The sequence below is a fragment of the Heloderma suspectum genome, chromosome 2 (genome assembly GCF_057233095.1).
Source record: "Heloderma suspectum isolate Gila_16-S chromosome 2, 16-S_ref, whole genome shotgun sequence".
In the NCBI taxonomy this organism is placed as follows: domain Eukaryota; kingdom Metazoa; phylum Chordata; class Lepidosauria; order Squamata; family Helodermatidae; genus Heloderma; species Heloderma suspectum.
In genome coordinates, this window is record NC_139459.1 from 5,083,740 (window position 1) to 5,107,753 (window position 24,014).

Here is a 24,014-nt window from a genome sequence, read left to right on the forward strand (position 1 = left end):
GGGATATAGTAACTCATCAGACAACTTGCATGGTTTACTGGAAGAGCTGAGATAGTGGCTTTCCTAAGGCAGCTGCAAGATTCGAATTGTGAATGTGTCTGATTTGTAGTTCAGGCTCTTAGCCACTGTGCTATAACAAGTCTGTGCCACCATGATGCCTCTAAATCTCTCATTGTAACATTACCTTCCCCATTTCTGATCTCCACTTGACCCACTGTACACCACAATATGCTGATGCTTAAATACAGCAGAGGAAGGTAGAAGTAATTGGTGCAGCTTCCTAGAGGATAAAGTGTAATCAAGAGGATTATCTTCTGTGATCTTTTCCATTGATCAGACTAATAGCCAGTCCCATCACAGGGGCTTGGGACAAGTAACTGTATATTGATTATCCTGCAGTATCCCTGGCCATCAAAACCCAGATTGAATAAAAGCATATTACACCATTCTGAAAAGATGGTTGAGATTTGGCCAATACTCTCAGGAAGAGAATCCCAAAATATAGAGGTGGTTGCCAAGAACACACCTCTGTGTGGTCTTGTGGACCTGGTTAGGCATATAGACAGAATACTGGAGAGAACAATACCAGTGTAATGCTTGTACTAGAGGTACTGAAACATAATGCTGAAGGCAGTCTTAGTCCTGCTGAAACCATAATATGGAGGACTTCAAACAGAGTTCTCCCCTTCCCCCAAGGATTTGGTGGTGGCAGATCCTGCAGTTGTTCAAAATTGTGCTTGCAGTTTTGCATTTCGATGTTTTATAATATGTTTACCTAGTTTTCTTCACATCCTGAATATCAGTCTTTTCCGTAGTGCCTATCCACTATTCTTGCTCCAAGTCTTAAAGTTCCTACATGCTAATCTTTTTCTGAAATCATCATCTAGTATCATTGCCCTGTACCTTTCCCATATTTGGACTCTGGAACCAGTGCTCATTCCTTATGAGGAATGTTTGATAATAGTCCTGCAAACCTGTATATATAACTTTAAAATGATTATGTATACTATTGATTTGGCAGTTTCCATTGTGATTTTTCATACTGTTTTAGCCATCTTGATTTATGTCTTCCCTGAAGATTTCATAACATTGAATGGGCTGAGAGATCTGCTAGGTCATGCCCGGCTACCAATAGTCTTGGCTTACTGGCAGCGTAAATAAGGAAATGTGATTTAGAATTTAGGGAAAAAACAGATGTCAAGCAAATGCTCTGTAAGCAATAAAACCCAAGAGAGCATAAAATATACTTGGCATTGTCTTTGGTGGCAATCGCACTAGAAACCTAAACGACGTTAAACCAGTTTCCTGGTTTCTCTCAAGGAACCCTAGGAATTATAGTTTTGAGGAGTCCTATATCTCTTTACAACATTAACAAATCCAAAGTTTCCTTAAATCAGTTTAGGGTGCAATCTCATGCATGTTTCGACAGAAAAATTCCTACAACTCCCAGCATTCCTCAGTCAGCATGGACTTTTTTCTTCTAAACATGCATAGAATTGAACCCTTATTGTTTTTATACTGTATACATGCCCTGGTGACATCTGTCCTTTGACCTTTCTGACATTACTAATCCTGCTGCTGTAACCTTCTGTAGTACAGTAACTGACCCCTGACATACTTCACTGGGAACCAAAAGATCCTGTTGCCAAGGGCTACTTTAGGTCATTGGCAACAGGGTCTTTTGGTCCCCAGTGAAATGTGTCGGGTGCTAGTACTATACTTCTGAACATACAACATTCAGATAATTGTAATATTACTTATAAAATGATTCAAGATGTGAACTTCTTTATTTTGAGAGTAGTTCCTTTACTGCTTCAAAGGTGGTAACTTCAGCCATTGTGTAGAGTAGTAAACTGTAATTGTGGAAGTGTCATCCAGATGGATTTTTTCCTTGGTTCTTCTACCTTTCAAGTAGCGAACATTGTCCATTACTTTTATGCATTGGGGCCAGACATGCTTCTTGGCTGTAGTATTAGGAGTGTGTTCATTTGTGATCTCCTGATTAGCTTCTGAGCCCTCAGCTTGGCTATTTATAGGAAGCATGGTTTCTCTGCTTCTATTCTAGGGAAATATTTGCAACTTGTTCCAGAGGGGAGGGGGAGTAGAAAGTTCAGGAGAGTGCAGAGGCTGGAGTGGGTAACAACACATTTGAATGTTTGTGCCTGTTATCTGGCAATAGCATATAATATCATGAGCGTGCCTAACTGCTCTTTGGCTCCTTGTATACTGCCAGCTTAATTGGAACCTTGCTCTTGGAAGTAACGTCCTAGCAATTAGGGTTGTACCTGTTGTACCTTGGGCTTCACTTATGGAATTCAAAGCAGAGTTCCTAGTAGTTTAACTAGGTTGAAATCTAACTTGGTCTGGTAAATACAAGTTTGGACCTTGACTTAAAATAGAAACTCAACCAAGAGCTCCCTAAAATGTCCTTGAGTGAGTCATTCTTTGTTTTTCAGTTCCCTGGATGGTAAAATTGGAGCTAGACATCTCACAGAGTGAGGTTGCATGAGACAAGAAATGTGGCTACCTTTCTTGATTCATAGGGACAGGGCATTGAGAAGAGAGCACAGCATGAGGGAAAGACTGGTTTAATTTCATGAATCTTCTGTTCTAGCATTTTTGTTGGTTCATGGTTAATGCTTGGCACTGTCAGAGTGAGCCTTGGGCAAGAGAGCTCCCTCCTCCCCTTGCTGACATCAATTGCCTCCCTGACTTCCTGTTTAGCACGAACCATAGGTTACCATTTTAGTTGAATCTGCAAACTGTAGTTTGAGCTAAACAAGTAGTGAGGAAGGGAGAGGACCAGCTGCATGAGCCCAAGGCTTGCTCATGTAGCACTAAACTATGGCTTCCTACGTGTGAACCAAACCATGGAGTTGAAAGGGACTGAAATGCCATTGCCATTCACACTGTTCACAAAGAGGCCTTTGCCTCATCAGTCCCTAGAGATTAATCCAGAACATGATGTGCTGAAAACCAAAGTAATGGTGCATTGCAGAGCAAGGTAAGTTCAAGTGACTCAAGCAAGTGATTCAAATTGTGGTGACCCAAATTGAATTCACCCAAGTTGCATGCTCTGGGGGAGACATCCCCTTTCCCCTCCCTTGTATCCTCAGCCCAGTGGTTTTTGTGGGAAGCTTAGTGCGGATTCCTCAATGAAAAGATAAATAAGGATGGACAAGCTTCCCTGCAATATAGTTTTCCCACTTTGTGTAGTCATAGGGGAGAGTGAGTGTGCCCTCTATAACCGTCCCTGCCAGACAGAATTCCTCTGCATCATGCGGGATGGCTGATGTGCAGAGGCTCTTCAGCAGACAAGTCAATGTCGAAAGGGTTCCTAGGAGGCTAGAAGTTTGAAAACTGCTGTCCTAGCCAATCTGATCTGGGAGAAATCCCAAATATGGCTAGCTGAGAGAACTCAACCACTTTGTCTTTCCAAAGGGAGAAAAAAATGGGGGTGAGAGTGGCATGGGGAGACCAGCTGAGCACACAAATATTTTCCTAACAATTGTCCACAAATACCAATTAAGTAGCCAACTGGCTTTCAGATCCTGTTTGAATGGGCAGTTGTACCCTGAAAAGGACTACAAGCTACCATTAGATGACTAATGGTACTTTAGGATCATGATAAAGACTTAATTGAAAACACTCCACCAGTGGCTTGGTTGCCCACTGTCACTTCAGTACAGGTATTGTTTGGTTAATTACTAGTTTTCTTGTCAGCTTTCAAAAGCCTTATGGATTGTCATTAAATGGATCTTTTTATATGGCAGTGACTGGGTTTGGAATGACTGTCATTACTGTTTTTAATAACTGAGTCAGGTTACTAGAGCAGCTGACAAAATGCTCTTTCAGTGTCTTTCTTGCAAATCTCTTAATACTTTTGCCCCAACTCTGGCCCAGGTGGGGATGACACTGGAATAGGAATGACACTCTGCGAGCCAGCTCCAGACACCCTTGAATGAGTCTGTTTATCTGGATCCATTTCATTTGGGGTTCAGGCTGGGTTTTGGCATGGAAACAGCCTTGGTCACTCTGTATAATGACTTATGTCGGGAGAAAAACAAGGGGAGTGTGACCTTGTTGGTTCTTCTTGATCTCTTGGTGGCTTTTGATACCGTCAACCATGGTATCCTTCTGGGGCGGTTGTCTGAGTTGGGAGTGGGAGGCTCTGGATTGCAATGGTTTCATGCCTACTTAGAAGATTGACTCCAGAAGGTAGTACTTGGGGAACATTCCTTAGCCCCATGGATTCTCTAGTATGGGGTTCCGCAGGAGTCAGTCCTGTCCCCCATGCTGTTCAACATCTACATGAAACCATTGAGTGCAGTCATCTGGAGCTTTGGAATGCATTGTCAGTGTGCTAATGACACAGAGCTCTACTTCTTTTCATCTTAATCAGGTGAGGCTGTGGATGTCCTAAATTAGTGCCTGGCTGTGACAGTGGACTGGATGAAGGTTAATAAACAAGCTCAATCCAGACAAGACTTGAGAGGCTGTTAGTGGGTGGTTCTTTTGACCAGATGGAGGGTGCTCAACCTGTTCTGGATGGGGTTGCACTCCCCCTGAAGGAGCATGTTTATAGTTTGGGGGTTCTTCTGGAGCCATCTTTGTCACTTGGTGGCACGGAGTGTCTTCTACCAACTTTGGTTGATGGCCCAGCTACACCCCTATCTGGTCAGGGATAACTTGGCTTCAGTTGTCTATGTTCTGGTAACCTTCAAGTTAGAGTGCACTGCAGTAATCTGTGTGGGGCTGTCTTTGAAGATGGTTCAGAAGCTGCAGCTCATGCAAAATGGGGCAGCCAGATTAATAGGGACTAGAAGGTTCAAACATATTAGACTGATTTTGGCCCACTTTCACTGGCTGCCTGGCTGCTTCTGCTCGATTCAAGGTGCTGGTTTTAACCTATAAATCCCTACATGGCTGGGTCTACAATACCTGACAGAGCATCTCTCCTGACATGAACCTGCCTGTACTCTATGCTCAGCATCCAAGGTGGTCCTCCTGGTGCCTCCTCCAAGGGAGGCTTGGAAGGTGGCAACAAGAGAGAGGGCCTTCTCAGTGGTGGCCCCCAACTGTGGAATGATCTCCCTGACAAGGCCTGTCTGGCGCCAACATCGTTATCTTTTTGGCATCGGGTTAAGATCTATCTCTTTTCTCAGGCATTTGGCAGCATATGATGAGTTTTTAATGAGTCCTGGATTTGTCCTGTGGTTATGGCTGATTGCTCAATGCTGTTTTTAAATATATGTTGTCCTCATGTATACTGTTTGTTTTTGTGTTTTATGTAAATGTTTTTTAAAGTTTTACACTGTATTTTAATTTTTTTATTGTAATTTAATGTTTTTAATCTTTGTAAACTGCCCAGAGAGCCTTGGCTATGGGATGGTATAGAAATGTAATTAATAATAATAAATTGGCACGAAATCTCATCCTTAAACCTGTAGCTCACTGGTAGAGCACGTGCTTTGCATGCAGGACGTTCCAGGTTCAATCCCCGGCATCTCTAGGTAGGGCAGGAAAATCTGGCTGAAAACCTGGAGAGCCACTGCTGTAGTGTTGACACTACTGGGCTAGGTAGACCAGTATAGGGCCGCTTCCCATGTTCCTAACCTGTTCTTTCTTTCTGTATTCTGCCTAAACTCCTCGGGTGTCAGCTATTTCATTATCTCCTTCTCTCACTTTTAGACCCAGTCTGGTACGATGTTCCAATCTCTGCTCAGACATGAAGCTTGTCCAGTGCTCTTGGGCAAGTGTTTATCTCTCAGCCTAACCTACCTCACAGAATTGTTGTAAAAATACAATAGAATAACCCTAAGTATGTCACCCTGTGTATGTTGCCTTAAATGGAAGGACAGGATACAATACCTGTCTGTGCCTTCTCCTTATAAGTGGACCAGCCCCCTCCCCAGCCATTCTCAGACCACTTCCCTTTTATCTTTCAGGCCCCTCCTGAAGGTACAAAATCTTCGCCAACATCACCTTCTCTAATTCTCCATTAGTATTTGACTCCACCCTAATCCATTCCTCCTCCTACTACTGTATCAATCCCTCACTTCTTATGCCTGTCTTATCTAATACAGACTGTACATTCCCTGGTAGGGGATTGTCACTTCTGTTTCCTGTACACAACACACATAATGTTGGTGTGATGTGAGTGATAAACAATAAACGCATCCATCTTTCCTGCACATGGTCCTTTAATCTGTGGCCCCATAGACACAGTCTATATGAAGTGCCGCTAATCTAATCCCACCTTCCCACTTTTCATCCCATTCTTCTGGCCTAAACAATAAAGATCCTCATCGTAAAGTTGGATTACGTGCACTTGGCCAACTTAAAATAGCCAGAACTTGAGTTTTAAGCTTAGATTTTTAAATCCTTCAAGTTCAACTGATGCCTTCCTGCACCCCGCCCCCTGCAAAGTTATGTCAGTGTGCTCATTTTCCCCCTACTTGATGTAAGAACACAGCTACCTGTTCTTTTCTGTAGTAGGCAGACAATTGAATTGCATATTAAAATCTGTTTGCTTGAGTAGATGTGGCGTTTTAATGAAGGGTTTTGATCTTTCATCCTGCGGTAGGAGTATCTCAAAGCCATTTATAAATGGGCATGATTTAGAGGTACAAATTGCTTCACTCTGACACATCACATTTGTAAAGGTATTACAGGCTCTGTAACAGCTAGGTTACTTCTGGTTTTCTTGCTGTTATTCAGGAGAAGGATGTGTCTTCACAGCACAGCAATTGTCACAATGTGCAGTTTGTCATATCCAGCTGACCCCGGCCTTGTAACGGGGAATCTTTCTCAGATGGCTTTTAGATTCTTAAAGCATGGGGCACAATTGAACCAGGAATGTTTGTATTCCAGGACCCGGAACTTGTGCAAGACCCTGAAGCCTCCCTCTTTGAGTGGAGTCAGGGGGAGGAAGAGTGCATTTCTGTGTTTTGCTTTTCACCAGATCAATCACATGTCAACACTCTCCACAAATCTAAGAACAGCAGGGTGGGGGATGGGGGGACTGTACCACTTCAGACTGCTGATGGGGAATTGCAAGTGGTACAGTCTAGGAACAGTTTGACTGTATGGTAAGCATGTTGCCTATAGAGACTCCGAGGTTGTGTCCTATCCAAACAGGTGTGTTCATGGAAAATTTTCAGTAAGAGTTATCATCTCCAAAAAAATGGCTGGAGCAAAGGTGAAGAGGAGGACACATCTTGAGCCAACAAAGCTAGTGAACATCTGAAGCTGCCTTATACAGATTCAGACCATTGGCTTGTCCCATCCAGCACTATCCACATGGACAGAAGCTCTCTGATATTTCAGGCTAAGGTATTTCCCATCCCCTGTTTTCTGTTCCTTTATAATTGGAGATGGCAGGAGATTGGGGCCTTCAGAATGCTAAGCATGTGCTCTACCCAGGGGTATTGGTAGTTGAATGTCATCAAGAGTGTAGGGGTGGTGAGGCAGTTGAGAGGTGGTGAGTCTACCTATTTTCTGTGCTATGCAAAGAGGGGTGTATGTAAATGTTAATTACACTTCTTCAGACTGTAACAGTGACAGAAGCCTATTCACCCATACGTAGGTGCTACAGTTTTTGCGTCTTCCCAAGGTCAAATATCAAGGGCACTTGGAGTTGCTTTAAGACTGAATTGGATTTCACTAATTGACACTCAAATGATTTAGTCAACTTCTTGGTGTAGATCTTGGGATTCTTCTCCCCAGCATGTTGGCACCTTTTTTCACTAGATCCTGCATTCAAAATGTTAGCACCTGTATTTGACATCCTGGTCATCTCCATGACAACAGTCTTGTCAGATTTGATTAACCTGCTGGATCTGAGTGAAGTGGGTGTAGTGGGGAGGGACAGACTAGTGGAGAAATTAGCTCGTGTTAAAATCAGATTTTAAAGAATAAACATTACTACCTGTTCAATATTGGGCATCTTAAATAATGTTCTAGTCTCAAGCTTTATTAGCTGCCTTTCCAGTACCAAAAAGCCCCAAAACAAAATAAGCCCCATACAATAAGAAAACAGAGAATTGCTATCCTAATCTATCCTTGGAATTGTTAAATCATTGCAGATAATGAGTGTGAAATGTGTGGCAGTTCCAGTGAGGAAATGGCACAAAGAGAGAGGAAATGTAGCTACGTGCAAATCCTTGATTGCATCCTGAATCTCAGAATAATGGTCTGTGATATAAAATCCAGGAGCCATTGCAGTGGTTTTTTTTTTAAGAGGCAAGTTTCTAGCCCTTGTAATTTGGGAAGCAAAAAAATCTGATCTGCAGGAAGTTTTGCTGAAGACTTAGGGCCAGTTTGACATTGTGGTGGCATGGTAAAATCATGGCAGGTTGGTCTTTTGTGGTTGTGTGACTGACCTTGTGAATGCCGTGACATATCTCAAACATACACAGAAATTGGTCGTGCTCTATGGATGAAATCCAGTCAAGTCGGTCTGCTGATGGAACTACTTCCATCATTGGGTAAGCGGGGGCAATTCCTTCTTGCAGTCCTCCCTCTACAATTCCCCCCAAATCCACTATAGACAGTTGGGGGACCCTCTGGAACAGAGTTGCAGGAGCAAAGGAGAAAAACCCGATGCAACGTTGGGTTCTGTCCTTGGCCTAGGTCAACCTATATTTTGGAAAAAACTTAGTTGAGATCTTTCTGCCCATTCACAATTTGCTTACCATACAAACGGCACCTTATGGTGCCTTCCCCAAGCTGCTTTCACATCACGTGGTTTAAGAAAACTGGCCTCAAGGAGATGTAGAAGCCTAGGGTCTAAAATAGCCACAGGGCAATAAGTGCTTTTCGTGGTCCTGAGGAACATTCAGGAGTTTCTGTATTCTCCTGGTTCTGTGATAGGAAACTATAAGGCAATGAAACCCCAACCATAGAAATCCTCCTTTTGCCACCATTCATGGCTTCTGAGAGTTCAGTAGGCGTAGTTCTGTACACTTTCATACTTAGCTTCTCAGTCATGAGAACTAGAAACTCCCCAAAGGAATTGTGAGAATTACAAAATTCTTCACTTGTGTGGAATACTTTAAGCTGGTTACAAATAAAAATATGTTATACTGCCAGTACTGGCCCAGCAGCCTGTTCATTCCAAGAGCAGTCCTTGTAACTAGAATCCTAAAGTTGGAAGGGATCCTGGAGATCATCTAGTCCAACATCCTTCTCAATGCAGGTTCTGCAGTGCAGCTGCAGCATCTCTGACTGATGGTCCAGCCTCTGCTTGAATACCTCTAGTGAAGGAGAACCTACCACCTCCTGAAGCAGTCTGTTATACTGCCAAACAGCTTGGTTAAGAAATTTCTGCAGTTTCTACCCACTGGTTCTAGGCCTGCCCTCTGGAGCAACAGAGAAAACTTCTCCATCTTTTGCATGACAGGCTTTGAGATATTTGAAGACTGCTATCATGTCTCTCCTTAATCTTCTCTTTTCCAGGCTAAACATACCCAGCTCTTTCAACAGTTCCTCATGGGATTTGATTTCCAGACCCTTCACTATCATGGGTACTCTTCTGTGGACATCCTTCAGTTTGTCATTGTCCCTCTTAAAATGTGACAGCCAGAATTGGATGCAGTACTCCAAATGTGGCCTAACACAGAGTAGAGCAGAACCATTACTTCCTGTGACCTGCACACTCTGCTTCTTTTAATGCAGATTAAGAGCGCGTTAGCTTTTTTAGCAGCCGCATCACACTGCTGGCTCATATTCAGCTTGTGATCCACTAAGGCACCTAGGTCCTTTTCACATATACTGCTGCCAAGCCTGGTTTTCCCCATCCTATACAAACTGCCTTTTATATTTTTATACCTAAATGTAAGACAGTGGACTAAATCCAGTATCATCACATTGGATTTCTGCTCATGCGATAGGACTTTCTTGTCCTCATCTGTCCCCACAGGCCCCCCCCCCCGCAAAACCCTCCAGAGCAGGTTTGGGAGCTGCAGGGAAGAGGGGAAATCCATTCTGCCAGTGGTTTCCCTTCTGCTTGGTCAGGCTTGCAAGGCTCCTGCCAAACCACATTCTTCCCAGTCCCCATGAGGTGCACCCAATCCTCTGCCAGGAGCCTTTCATATTGGTATTGAAGGCTATGGTCCATGAAACCAAAGCTTTCCTGACAATGGCATCTGCCTGGCAAGCTGTTCACTTCCAGTATCCCATTTTCTGTACTAATTCCCTGACCTTTGACAGAAGGAGGGAAACAGCAAACAATCCATCAGCAACTGCATATATTAAAATACAATTTCTGCAGCAAGGGAGGGGCAAAAGTTGTATGTTGGGGAGTTAAGATGTGCTGCTGTTCTTGACTGTGTGGCCTGTTTTTTGTAAGATTTTAAATATACCCATTAAGAAAGAAGGGTGAGCGCAACATCCTTTCAGCATTAGCTCATATGCATAGTGGGAGAAGTCTTGTGTGTAAAACTAAAATAACATAAGCGCTGTGCTGGATCAGACCAAAGGCTTGTCTATCTAGGCCAGTGTTCGATTCCCACAGTGACCAGCTAGATGTCTATAGGAAGCTCACAGGCAGAACACAAGCACAGTAGCACCCTCCCATACTCCATCGTTGAGTGTGTGCTGTTAGATTGGAAGGTTTTATAAAATATAATTAACATGTACTATGAATCTTCCACATTATCGAAATACAATACATTTTGCAAATGTTTAATATTTCAAAACTTTTGGAAAGATTGCAACATTTAAGTGATTGAATAAAAAGGTGCCCCCAATTGGGTATCAGGTTTTTAAAAGTACATTATTTATAATACAAGTTCTTAGCAAAACTGCAGATGGCAAACACCATCTTAAAAGAGGCATTCTGCCTGTCTTATTCTGAGACACACATGGGATATCTGCAGCCTGCATGGATGTCCTAATTGTCTTCCCTGCTGAATTCTTTGCCACCACTAATAGGGAGGAAGGCATGCAGGGAAGTCATCCCCACATGTTCCCCCCCTCCCCGCATGTGGGCCATGCTCCTCCTGTCCCACCTAATAGCTGTTAGGAACATAGAAAGCTGCCTTATACTGAGTCAGGCCATTGGTCCATATAGACTGGTATCGTCAACACTGACTGGCAGTGGCCCTCAAGGGTTTCAGGCAGGAATCTTTCCTCACCCTACCTGGAGAAGCCAGGGATCAAACCTGGGACCTTCTGCATGCAAAGCATGTGTTTTGTCACACTGAGCTATGGCCCCTCCCTATGTTTGACAGGCTGGGAGGAACACAGCCTCTCCCTGCTGGGTGGAGAGGAGGGGGTCTGCCTTGCTCCACCCCAGAAAACCAGGATCAAGCTCTATGTTGTCTGTCTCCTGACCCATTGCCTTGTGTAGCCCCTGGGGGCAAAAAGGTTGCCCACCCCTTTTCTAAGATGATGCCTGCTACAAACCATGTGTATCATCTAAAAGCAAGCTAATGCTGTTTGTTTCAGAGCAGTTGTTTTTAACTATCTGAAGTTCATATGATTAATTGAGGAAGCGGGCAATGGCAGACACAATTTTCAGAAAGATGGCTTGCTCACCACTGTTGGGGAATACTGTATGTGTTCTAGACAGTGTACTCAGTTTCCTGTAGGATGGCAGTGTCAGCAAGTCTTGGTCAGTTCATGCTGCTGTCAGTTCCTGGTATAGGCAGCTCTTGTCCAGTTAATTGTGCAAGAGTTCGTGAAAGTGCTGCATTTCTTTTAGCTATCCATCGGAGGATTCTTTCCTTTCTGTATTTAAAGGGTGTTGTTTTTTTTTTTTAAGACCAAAAACTTGGTCAATAAAAACTGAATTTATTAATAGATAGAAGAGAGGTTCAAATGTCAGCTGAGACTACACCAGTCAGCACTGATAGGCTAGATGACCTCTACAGGATGTGATGAGGCTTTTTCAGATGGCAAAAAGTACTTTGAGTTTAGGTGTGCATGTGCTATCATATGCAGCAGCAACAAATATCAAATTGCAGGCTGCTCATTTCTTGTACACAGGTTTGACCTAAGCAATCCTAGTAGACGGAAAGCTCGCAAAATGCTGGTCTCTCCTGGTTTTCAAGCAGTTGCATCACGTTGGCATTCCAGCTCACTTCATAAACCTTCCAGCTCACTTTCTTGGACCAGGAAGCAAATTACTAGACCAAGTGGCTCATGTTTTGCACACCAGAGATTTCTCCATTCCTGGGTCCTTTGCAAGTGGCCATGTGACTCCATTTGTTACATCTGTCTGCTAAATGGCAGCACAGAGAAAAGTTTCTCAGTGTATCCTTTAGATGTGCAAGAGGGTATGAAATAAGATACAAAGTGAAGCAGTCTCCTGTTTTTCTGGAGGCTATTTTGTTTGCTGAGTGCCCTTTGCCCCTATCTGACCTTAAGGGATGGGGCTATTTCCTCTCCCTCCCCACCTGGATTCAAGCTGAGAGTTTATACTACCAAACTGTGTCTGAGTGTCTCCAATAGTTCTTATGGTGAAAGGTTGTTTACTATGGCCAGGCACAATATCTGCTTCGGATGGATGGAGGCATTCCGCATACAGGAGCACGTGCACTCATAAATGGAAAAAGTGGATTAGGTGTAGTTCTTTTTCTTGAAACAGCACATACCTTTACTCATAACTTAATCGTTTCTACTTACCATGTGAACTTGTGTTAAAAGGAGCTAAGTCTCGTAGAAAGAGTTAATTTGGATAGTCACCTTGGTGATGTTATCTAACATCATGTAGCAAATATTCTTATGGATGTTACTCCATGTGGAGGCAGCTGACTTGTACCACATTGAAGGAAGGCTTTGGAACTAATAGGCTGGCTGGTACCATGTGACAATAGATCACTAAAACTGTCACTACATGAAACTCGTGTGGTAAAATCCTTTGACTACTTCACCGTGTAGAAAGAAAGAAAGATGTGAATTGTGTCTGGTGCAAAGGTTCCAAATAACCATTTCATTGCACCCAAACAAAATTTGATCTTGTGATTCCTAGACAGCCAACCCTCCTGGCCTCATAGAAAACCACATACGAATCTATGGTGCAACCATGCTTCGAAAAGTGTGTACAGTTCTGGGTGCTGCAGCTCAAAAAGGGGATTGTAGAGTTGGAAAAGGTACAGAAAAGGGCAATGAAAATGATCAGGAGGCTGGAGCATTTCCCCCATGAGGAAAAGTTAAAATGTGTGGGACTGCTTAGCCTAGAAAAAAGGAAAGTGAGGGGAGACACAATAGAGGTGTACAAAATTATGCATGGTATGGATAAAGTGTATGGGGAGATGTTTTTCTTCAGTCTCTCATAATGCTAGAACCTGGGTCATCCCATGAAGCTGATTGGTGGAAGATTCATGACATATAGGGCCTGTTCACACATCATGCTAACTAACCCATGGTGGGTGATAAGCTATGCAGAGTAGGTTGTTTTGCAAACAGCTACTGTGGTTCCGTCAGATGATCAGACAAACAAGCTATTCCCCCCTTGCCCCCCCCCCCGGTAGTCTGCCCACCCGGCCAGGTATCCCAGCTTCCTTTGTGGTGGAAACCATATCCTGTTGTCCCTCGCACTGCCACTACAGCAGCAGCCTGTCTCCGATTGGTCCCTTTCGTGCTAGAGGCATCTTCTGCCTCTGCCAGTTTCCCCTGCACCTCATAGACTCATAGACTCATAGAATAGTAGGGTTGGAAGGGGCCTACAAGGCCATCGAGTCCAACCCCCTGCTCAATGCAGGACTCCAAGTCAGAGCATCCCTGACAGGTGGCTGTCCAGCCTCGTCTTGAAGGCCTCCAGTGTGGGAGAGCCCACCACCTCCCCAGGTAATTGGTTCCATGGTTGTATTGCTCTAACAGTCAGGAAGTTTTTCCTGATGTTCAGCCGGAATCTGGCTTCCTGTCACTTGAGCCCATGATTCCGTGTCCTGCACTCTGGGATGATCGAGAAGAGATCCTGGCCTTCTTCTCTGTGACAACCTTTCAAGTAGAATCATAGAATCATAGAATAGTAGGGTTGGAAGGGGCCTACAAGGCCATCGAGTCCAACCCCCTGCTCAATGCAGGAATCCAAGTCAGAGCATCCCTGACAAATGGCTGTCCAGCCTCGTCTTAAAGGCCTCCAGTGTGGGAGAGCCCACCACCTCCCCAGGTAATTGGTTCCATTGCCGTATTGCTCTGACACTCAGGAAGTTTTTCCTGATGTTCAACCGGAATCTGGCTTCCTGTAACTTGAGCCCATTATTCCGTGTCCTGCACTCTGGGATGATCAAGAAGAGATCCTGGCCTTCTTCTCTGTGACAACCTTTCAAGTACTTGAAGAGTGCTATCATATCTCCCCTCAGTCTTCTCTTCTCAAGGCTAAACATGCCCAGTTCTTTCAGTCTCTCTTCATAGGGCTTTGTTTCCAGTCCCCTGATCATCTTTGTTGCCCTCCTTTGAACCCTCTCCAGCTTGTTTGCATCCTTCTTCAAGTGTGGTGCCCAGAACTGGACACAGTACTCCAGATGAGGCCTAACCAGTGCTGAGTAGAGGGGAACTAGTACTTCCCGGGATTTGGAAGCGATGCTTCTATGAATGCAGCCCAAAATAGCATTTGCCTTTTTTGCAGCCACATCACATTGTTGGCTCATATTCAGCTTGTGATCGACGACAATTCCAAGATCCTTCTCGCTCGTAGTGTGGTTGAGCCACGTATCCCCCATCTTGTAACTGTGCATTTGGTTTCTTTTTCCTCCCCCCCCCCCATTCTCAGCTCTGTGTTGATCTTACCTGCTGCCCCGTTTGCTTCCCTTCCCGCTCCTACCCCCTCTTCCCCAGTCCTTATTCCTTACTTGCCACCCCAGTTTCCAAGCCCTTGATGGCTCCCCCCTCACCAGCAAACCAACAACACTGAATAAAGAGAACTTAAAAAAAACTTTTTATTGGTATACAGAGCGGATTATTTGACTTATCTGGCTTGCTTAATACTGCCTTGAATCTACCTGTGGGCACTTTCTACCCAAAGCGGGCGAGATGGGGGACTCCTTGAAACTTTGTAGAAATAGGGGGAAATTTAATATTCCTTATTATGGAATAAGGAATATTAAATATAATATTCCTTATATTAAAGGAATAATATATTAAATTATATTAATATAATTTAATATATTATATTAAATTTATGGAAATTTAATATTCCTTATGGGGAACCACCACATGCACTACTGGATAATTGCATGCCTCACGTTTTCATGAAAAAGCATTTAACTACAGCTGAAACCAACTGTTTGCTTCCCTTCCCTTCCTTCCTGCTCCTACCCCCTCTTCCCCGCTCCTTATTCCGCCACCCCAATTTCCAAACCTTTGATGGCTCCCCTCTCACCAACAGTAAAACAACACAGAATAATTTTTGTTTTATTGGCATGCAAAATGGCATATTTGGCTTGCTTAATATTGCTTTGCATCCAAAGCATTATTTGGCATCAGTTCTGGGTTGGGAGGGGCATTGGATGGCTAGCTTGGGGGCTGATGGTGACAGTGAAAAGTTGTGGTTGGGGGGAGGTTCGGTCTTGTGGGTAGTATGGAGGGGAAGAAGTATATGCTGAATTGGGAAGGGGTGGCCTGACTGGAAAGAAGGGATGCTTATATGGTGGGAAAATTGTGCCATGAAGGGGTGGGGGGCTTCCAGTTTCTTGAAAGTTTGCAGGAATGGGACGAAACTTAATATACAGGTTCCCCTTATGGGAGCACACAAGATGCACTGCTGGATAGTTGTGTGACTTTTCTCTTCCACAGAAAAGTGAGGATTTAACAGCAGGTGAAACTGTGTGGGAACTGTGCGGGGGGCAATGGGGGGGAATGCTTTGGAGTTGGAGACACAGCTGAATGTGGTAGGAAAACAACTTTGCTCAAGTTCACTCCACTGATTACACACTCTTGTGAACGAAAGCAACTTTGCAGAGCACATCGCTGAAGGAGGGGGGAGGGAGGAGTCAGGTGGTGAAGGGGATGGAACGTCTGCCGCAGTGCAATCTGTTGCTAGGCAGATCTCTGGAATAGAAATTGCTTGAGAGGAGCAGAGCGACAGCAGTGTTTTTGGCCGCTCTTGCTGAGTGTCTCTGTAGGTGATCTCTCTAACTCGTGCTGGCGCGACCGATGACACACTAACCCACCATAGGTAAAATGACCCCTTCTGCAGACCGTGGGTTCTCAGGATGTGTTGTTTGAGGGAAACAAGCCACTATGGGTGGGAAAAACAGCTCACAGATGAAACGCTAACCCGTCATGGGATGTTCCAGAAACATCCATCGTGGGTTAGTGTATCATGTGAACCCAGTCATAGAAGGAAGTACTTCACACAGCATGTGAAGTATGGAATTTGCTTTTACAAGCTGTGATGATGGCCACCAGCTTGAAGAGCTTTAAAAGGGGATTAGGCAAATTCATGGATAAGGCTGTCAATGGCTACTAGTGATGATAGCTGTATATTACTTCCAGTATCAAAGGCAATATTCCTCTCTATACTAGTTGCTAGGGAACATGAGCGGGAGGCTACTATTGTGCTCTTGTCCTGCGTGTGGGCTTCCTGTTGGCATCTGGTTGGCCACTGTAGGAACCAAATGCTGGAGTGTGTGGGCCTTTGGTCTGATCTAGCAGGGCTGTTCCTATGTTCACTTTTCAAACTGATGGGACTCCCAAAAACAGTCGATAAAATGGCATTGGAGTCTATTAAAAGAAGGAAAGTTGGATGTCCCTCAGGACTCAACTAAGGTAGCTTTATGGATCATGGCCCTGCTTTACTCTACTGAAAGCGTTCTTATACAATTTTGGGGCAGCTCTGTACCAAGACTTTTAGAAAATTTCTAGCTCCCATCTGTGCTAAACAAGTGTCACTTGGTGTCATTCAGCTCATAAGTGTAACTACCTTTCCTTCATCCTATATTGTTATCTATGCTAGTTATTCATGTTGGAAGCTGTACCTAATCGAGTAGGGTTTTTCCTCTCTTTTCAGATTTTCTATTTTGTACATACATTGTTTTGTATATACTGTATATGATGACTTCGGTGGGCAGTGAACGTACTCGGGGTACTCGAGACAAAGCGCAGATTTCACCCACGCAGCTGACGCAACCACAGAAACCAGTAGTACAGGTAGGGATGTGAGCCTGCTTGATCCATGTATCTTAATCTGTAAGAATTGATGGCCAAACAATGATGCCAAGAGGTTACCTTGTAATTTCTCAGTGGGTTTATGAATATGATCACATTAATGTAGGGAAGTTGCAATAATTTAAATTGAGCTTGCTTGAAAAGCAAGCGCCCCTTGTTTGAATGCTTGTGATCAGATCTGAGGTGAGAAGGGCCCTGCTTGCCTCAGATTAGTGAGCGTGTGCACTCTTTCCTGGTTTAAGTGCCCAGTTATTTACCTGGGGGAGGGGAAGGAGCCAAGCAGTAGTAGTAGATGCTCTGGAAGCCCTGGTAGAGCATGTTTCCATGCTGGGGATGGAACTAGGTCTATCCTTTGCAATGGAAGAAAGGATGCAGTTCAAATAGTGTCGTTTTCTCAGGGATGATGAGACTGGTAATTTCAGTCCTATCTCTGGCATGGAAAGAGCAGCCACAAGGATCTCTGGAGTGCCCACCATAGCTTTTTCTTGACCCCCCATAGTAAGTTGCTTAGGTTGGGGCAGGGGCCTTTGATGAGCCAGTGTGGTGTAGTGATGAAAGTGTTGCACTGGGACTGGGGAGATCCAGGTTCTAGTCCCCACTCAGCCATGATGTTTGCTGAGTGTCTTTGGGCCAGTCACTGACTCTCAGCCTAACCCATCTCACAGGGTTGTTGTGAGGATAAAATGGAGAGGAGGAGAATCATGTATGCCCCCATGGCCTCCTTGGAGGAAAAGGTGGAATATAAATGTAATAAATAAACAAGGCTTTGTGAGTGCTCAGACCAGGTAACACACAAAAGGACAGCTTTTTCAAACATTTAGTTCCAGTGCTCACAAAAGCTCAACATGTTTTGGGCTGTACTTTGGAATGCACATGCATCAGAGGCTATTAGTGAATTCACACATTATAGAGAGGGTCACCTGGGCTTCCCCCCTTGCACACTCACTAGGGAGCAGCCACCAATTTTAGCTCCTCAATGAGTGTACCTCACTGAAACACCTAAACATTGTCATGTGTGAAGTGACCCTAAATGAACACGTAAGCAACAGCTCTACGATTTCCGTCTTGAAATTTAAGTGGCTCATCAAGAATTTTGAAGATGATCCAGAGAATTATTTAAAAAATACATTTTGATTTACTATCTGCTTCAGTAAGCTTGTCAAATTTATCTCTAACCATGAGGGTTTAACCATCCTCTCTTTTCTCTCTTTTTAAATGAAAATAAAGATTCTCACTCTTAACAACTTGGCAGGCTGTATAGGTGCCTCGGAAACTGCATGTTTCCCAACTTGGTGTGAAGGAAGTGCCTGATGGAAAGTAATGCCACAGCACACTCTGGTTAAAGGGGCACTGCTTTGACTGTGCTAAAATCATGGAGAACCAGTGTGGTGTAATGTATAGTAAGGCCCTTGGTCAGACCCTTGGTCAACCATGAAGCACACTGGGTGATCTTGGGCCCATCACTCTCTTGCAGTCCAAACTTACCTTGCAGACATCTTGTGAGGATAAAATGGGGTGGAGGAGGCCATGTGCATTGTCCTGAGTTCCTTGTAGGAATAATCATGCAGTGCCCTTTGAGCAGCAATTAATATCTCACCAGCAGTTGCTTCTGTGACCTTACGGGCAGGTGCTAAACAAGAAAATATGTTTTTCAGTGTATGTAATACGTAATCACATGCAGTGCTCTTTAACACTGGTTACTTAGCTGTCAGCAGGTATAAATGCTTTAAATATCCTCAGTGTTGGTGGGGACCAACACTCCAGCCTAATCAACAAGGCAAAGCTGGTTAGCCAGCTTGCTTCCCAAAGATCAGCCCATACAATTTGGGCCACAAAAGAAAGCAGGTGCACTGCAAAAGATGTTTTTAGAGTAGGTAGCCCAAGGGAACATAAGCAGCAAGAAACCCTTATGCTGAAGGTGAGGCCTGAGCTCAAGGTTACTGACTAGCACAGCATTAGAGTGGGGGAGTCCTCCTTGACTCCTAAGTGCTGGGTGAGCAAACCCTACCCACAGAACAACGGTAATGTAGGGACTTATCTATTTATGTAACTCTAAAGTACCATGTGCACTGATGGCACGTGTAAATAGTCCCACTGAAATTTTATTGAACACAACATCCTAACATGCTTTCTCTAGTTGTTTCTCTGGTGACATGACAACCTTAAGGTCCTTGCAGGTTGTTTCTTCAGTCGTGACTAAATTAAGTCCCACTGATTTCTTTGGGGCTCCTCTTAGTATGGCTAAATCTGGAACCTATCATTTATAGGGAGGCAAGAACCCTGCCTCCAGTAGCAACATCTAAGGCCCAGCCTACGCTTTTATTTTATTTAAAATATTTCTTGGCCGCCTTTCAGGGCAGAAGCCCTCCCAAGGCAGCTCACAGCAATAAAATGCATAAAAACAGTTAAAAAAAAATTCAAAGTGATAAAAACATAAAAACAATAAAAGCCAACAATAAAACCAACAACTATGCAGTAACAGCAACAATAGCAGTCATATCAATAGGAGGCCAAGGTAAAATAATACGTTTTCAAGGCCTTCTTAAAAGTCTGCAATGATGGAGCATGGCGGACCTCCTATGGCAGTTTGTTCCAAAAGTGTGGGGCCTTTGCAGAGAAGGCCCTCTCATGTGTGGTCACCTACTCGACTGCTGTCACGGGTGGGCAAGTGAGAAGGGTCTCTCTTTCTGATCTTAAAGTGTGGGCAGGCTGATATGGGTGAAGGCGGTCCTTCAAGTAACTTGGTCCCAAATCGTTTAAGGCTTTAAAGGTCAAAACCAGCACTTTGAATTGGGCTTGGAAACACGCCGGTATCCAGTGCAGCTGGCACAGTATAGGCGTTATGTGATCGAATCGCCTCACCCCCACCAATACTCTGGCAGCCGCATTCTGCACAAGCTGGAGTTTCTGAACCATCTTCAAAGGCAGCCGCATGTATAGTGCATTACAGTAGTCCAGCCTGGATGTGACTAGTGCGTGGATAACGGAGGCAAGGTCTTTCCTTTCCAGATTAGGGCTGCAATTGGTGTACCAGCCTAAGCTGGTTAAAAGCACTCTTGGACACCGAAGCCACCTGGCCTTCCCCAGTTAGCTCAGAGTCCAGGACATCTCCCAGACTGCGCACTTGGTCTTTCAGGGGGAGTGCAACCCCATCTAAGACCAGTTGTAAACCTCCATCTGAAGTAGTTGGTTTCCCAACCCACAGTACCTCCTTCCTGTATGGATTAAGTTTCATACTATTCTATGATTCAGCTTGTTCACCCTCATCCATCCCCAAACAGGCTCCAGACACTAGTTCAAGAGTTCCACAGCCACCCTGGGATGTGCAGATGGAAACGAGAGGTAGAGCTGACTATCATCCGCATACTGATGACATTTCATTCCAAACCTCCTGATGATTTCCCCTAGCGGTTTCATGTAGATGTTAAAAAGCATGGGGGACAAGATAGAACCTTGCGGCACCCCACAGGCTAATGGCCATGGAGTGGAACTGACGTTCCCCAGCACCACCTTCTGAGACTGCTCCTCCAGAAAGGACCGGAATCACTTTATAACTGTGCCTCCCAAGCCCAGTCCAGATAAACAATCCAGAAGGATACCATGGTCAATGATATCGAAAGCCACCGAGAGGTCCAGAAGAATGAACAGGGTTGCACTCCCCGCATCCATTCCCCAGTGTAAGTCATCATCCAAGGTGACCAAGGCTGTTTCCTTCCCATAACCAGGCCTGAACCCTGATTGGAATGGATCTAAATAATCAGTTTTATCCAAAATGGCTTGGAGTTGTGAGGCCACCACACGCTCCAGTACCTGGCCCAAGAATGGCAAATTTGACACAGGGCGGTAATTATCTGGAACCATAGGATCTAAATTTGGTTTCTTCAGCAAGAGCCTCACCACAGCTTCTTTCAAAGCTGTGGGGACCTCGCTGTCCCTCAAGGAGGCATTTACCACCTCAGAGGTCCAGATATCCAGCCCAGCTCTGGCAGATTTCACAAGCCAGAATGGGCAAGGATCTAAAGGGCAAATAGTAGGCCTCAGTCCTCCAAGCAGTTTGTCCACATCCCCAGGTTGCACAAGCTGAAAGGTATCCATAGCATGACTGGATGGTGCACCAGCCCTGTCTATATCAGACTCTGTCAAAACAATGGCATCCAAATTGGCACGAATATGAGCGGGTTTTTTTGCAAAGTGTCTGGCAAATTGTTCACAGTGGGCCTTTGAGGGTTCAAGTTCTTGTGTTCCAAGGCCTACACCCAAGAGGCCTTTAATCACACGAAAGAGCTCCACTGGACGACACTTGAGTGGATGCAGTGGTGGCGGAGAAGGAGGATTTCTTCGCTGCCATCACTGCCGCAGATTAAGATTGCAAGTGGATTCTTACCTGTGTTTGATTGTATTTGTTCTGATGGTTCTACCACACATGTGGTCGAATGGACAGAATTACTTCAGATGACATACTAAGGGTATGGTTTTTTAATGCTTACCTACACGAAGGGCCCTCTTAATAGAAAACTACCAGGACCCTGCAGGGAGTATGTATTTTCTATCACAGCTCTTTGTCTGAAGTGTTGGTTTTGTTTGCAGGAAGTTCTTCATGAAGGAGAGCTCTCAAGTGTTATCTCCTACCTGCAATCTAAACTGATGCAGTCTGTTCTTTCACCTAATTTTGCGATACATGTACACTAGAGCTGACATGTCTAAGAAGTCACAAGGCATTTCTCAGAAGCATACCCAGTTTCACTTTGGTTTACACCAAACCATGGTTTAATTGGGTACAACCTCTGTGTCTGTATGTTCTACTAGTACACTTCACTATTTCCTGGTTTGACCAAACCATAGTTTGTTCTGTATCCAGACCAGGATTGCAAACTACAGTTCGAAGCTCCTTTGTCATCCTAGTTTGGAGGTTTAGCAGAACCCATAGCCATACAAAAAATTTTCACCTCTAATAACCAAGAACTTTCTTGTGGTTTCTAGTCTAATAATATCACCTAAATGTAAGGTTTCTAACTCTGCTTTAATGGGTGCCTTGGTTAAACAAGGCGTTCTTCAACCTCAGTGCTCTGTAGGTATGATTTCGCAGTAGGGTTACTGTTGTCCTTTTTTGGTGGTGGGGCGGGTGGTGGAGAAAGAACATTGGTATTCTCCCCACCTCCACCAAATAAAGCTTTGGTAGTGCTCTGAGATGACAAAGGATAAAATGTGAGTGTGCTCAAATTGCATACAAGGCTGGAGTCACAAAAGTAGGCATAAATGGTGAAATTAGGCAATGGGCATGAGATACTACTTTAGGCACGTTGGTTTTGGTCTCCTTAGGGTTCATGATAGTCTGTACCTCTGAACTGTGTTTCCTTTGATAGTTTAGAGAAGGCTGTATCAGCTCTTTCTTATGTGCCATGCTAAAGCCTCTGCCTTAAGAACTGTTCCATGTCGAATCACTGCTGGTGGTTTTTCCTATTTCTGCCTAGAGTTTTAGATTGTGAGTACAACTCTTAATATCTGTTTTCCTCTTAAGTTAACAATAAAATAGTTGCAGGAGGCTGAAGCATTTTGGGAATTTTTGGTTTTGCGTGCACGTGTATTTTACATTGGATATGTTTGCACTTCTCAGGCAACAGCAGAACAAATTCGCCTTGCCCAGATGATCTACGATAAGAACGATGCGGACTTTGAGGATAAAGTGAAACAGGTACATTTCTTCCCTGTTCCTGGGGGGAAGGAGGGTTAGATTTTATGGGATAGTGTGGAAGGGAGATCAGGACAGGTGATAGCCATAGAACTAAGATCGAATACCATTCTTATTTGAAGCCATGTCCAGACCCACTTGCTTACTAAAATCTGAACATTAATTGCTCACGCTTCTTTCTGCAGGCATAAGACTTAGAATCAATTAAAATAAAAGATAACTGAGGTTTTTGTAAAGCCAAACTTCATGCTACATTTTGTGTGAACAGGCTTCCTAAAACGACGTGCAGTTGGCCATCCTCATTTTTCTGGCTGCTTGTTTGTTGTTCCAGGGTTCTCCTAGACTTGTTTGGGGTTGAAATGGAGGGACCCGCTGTGCTTTTACTTTAGCCAGTGAGATGTTCTTGCCTCTGCTCTTTCCCCACGCAACCCTGCCAAATGTATTTTAGAGTCTGATTTAAGCAAAGAATGTGTTCAGCTCCTGCACACACAGGAAGTATTTATCACCTCTGCAAAACCCTGTTGGCTCCCAGCTTGGCAGCTTCTCAGGCAAAGAGGGGAAGTTTAAATATTGCTTAAAATATAGCAATATTTAAACTTATTTTAAATGGAATAATCCATTTAAGAAACCCAGGCAAACAAAATCTGTTGAGCTCCCAGATGTTATATATTGTGTAGGCCTAGAATTCTATACATGATAAACTCATCTTTTCATATTGGTTCTCAGCTTGCCTGCTATATCTGGGTATAGGCCAGACTTCTGGTTATGTTGCCCATGAAAGCGCATTCCTAACTCCTTCAGATACTAAAGGACCTCCTCTAGTTTAGGGGTGTGCAGACAGGAAATGTGTGGTACAGCTTAACTTCTGAAGACATAAGGAGCAAAATTCTTGCTCAGACTCTGCTTGTAATTATTATCCCAGGCTTTTAAAAATATGATTCATGTATTTGTGTTTTTCCAGCTTATGGAAGTGACTGGGAAGAATCAGGATGATTGCATAGTGGCTCTACATGACTGTAATGGAGATGTAAACAGAGCAATCAATATCTTGCTGGAAGGAAGCTCAGACACAGTAAGGATGCAATTTAGGATCCTTTAAAAAAAATACCCCTATATGTTGCCTTGTCTGAAGACTTGATGTGTGGAGCCTTCCTGCTTTTCCTGGGAAAATTGTCCATTACCAAAATTCACTTTTTCTGCATAGGTT

General features: G+C 44.1%; 1 protein-coding gene across 5 annotated transcripts in view; it reads left to right on the top strand.

Annotated features, from left to right (window-relative positions):
- Window positions 1–24,014, top strand: part of UBAP2 (ubiquitin associated protein 2) — a 158,526-nt gene that overhangs the window by 29,052 nt on the left and 105,460 nt on the right. For all 5 annotated transcript variants that reach the window (XM_084832803.1, XM_084832804.1, XM_084832807.1 and 2 more), the window contains exons 2-4: window positions 16,961–17,100; window positions 22,733–22,810; window positions 23,769–23,879. In XM_084832803.1, the coding sequence (XP_084688929.1) occupies window positions 17,002–17,100; window positions 22,733–22,810; window positions 23,769–23,879 (288 nt within the window). In that variant the 5' untranslated portion in view covers window positions 16,961–17,001. The remainder of the gene's footprint in view (window positions 1–16,960; window positions 17,101–22,732; window positions 22,811–23,768; window positions 23,880–24,014) is intronic.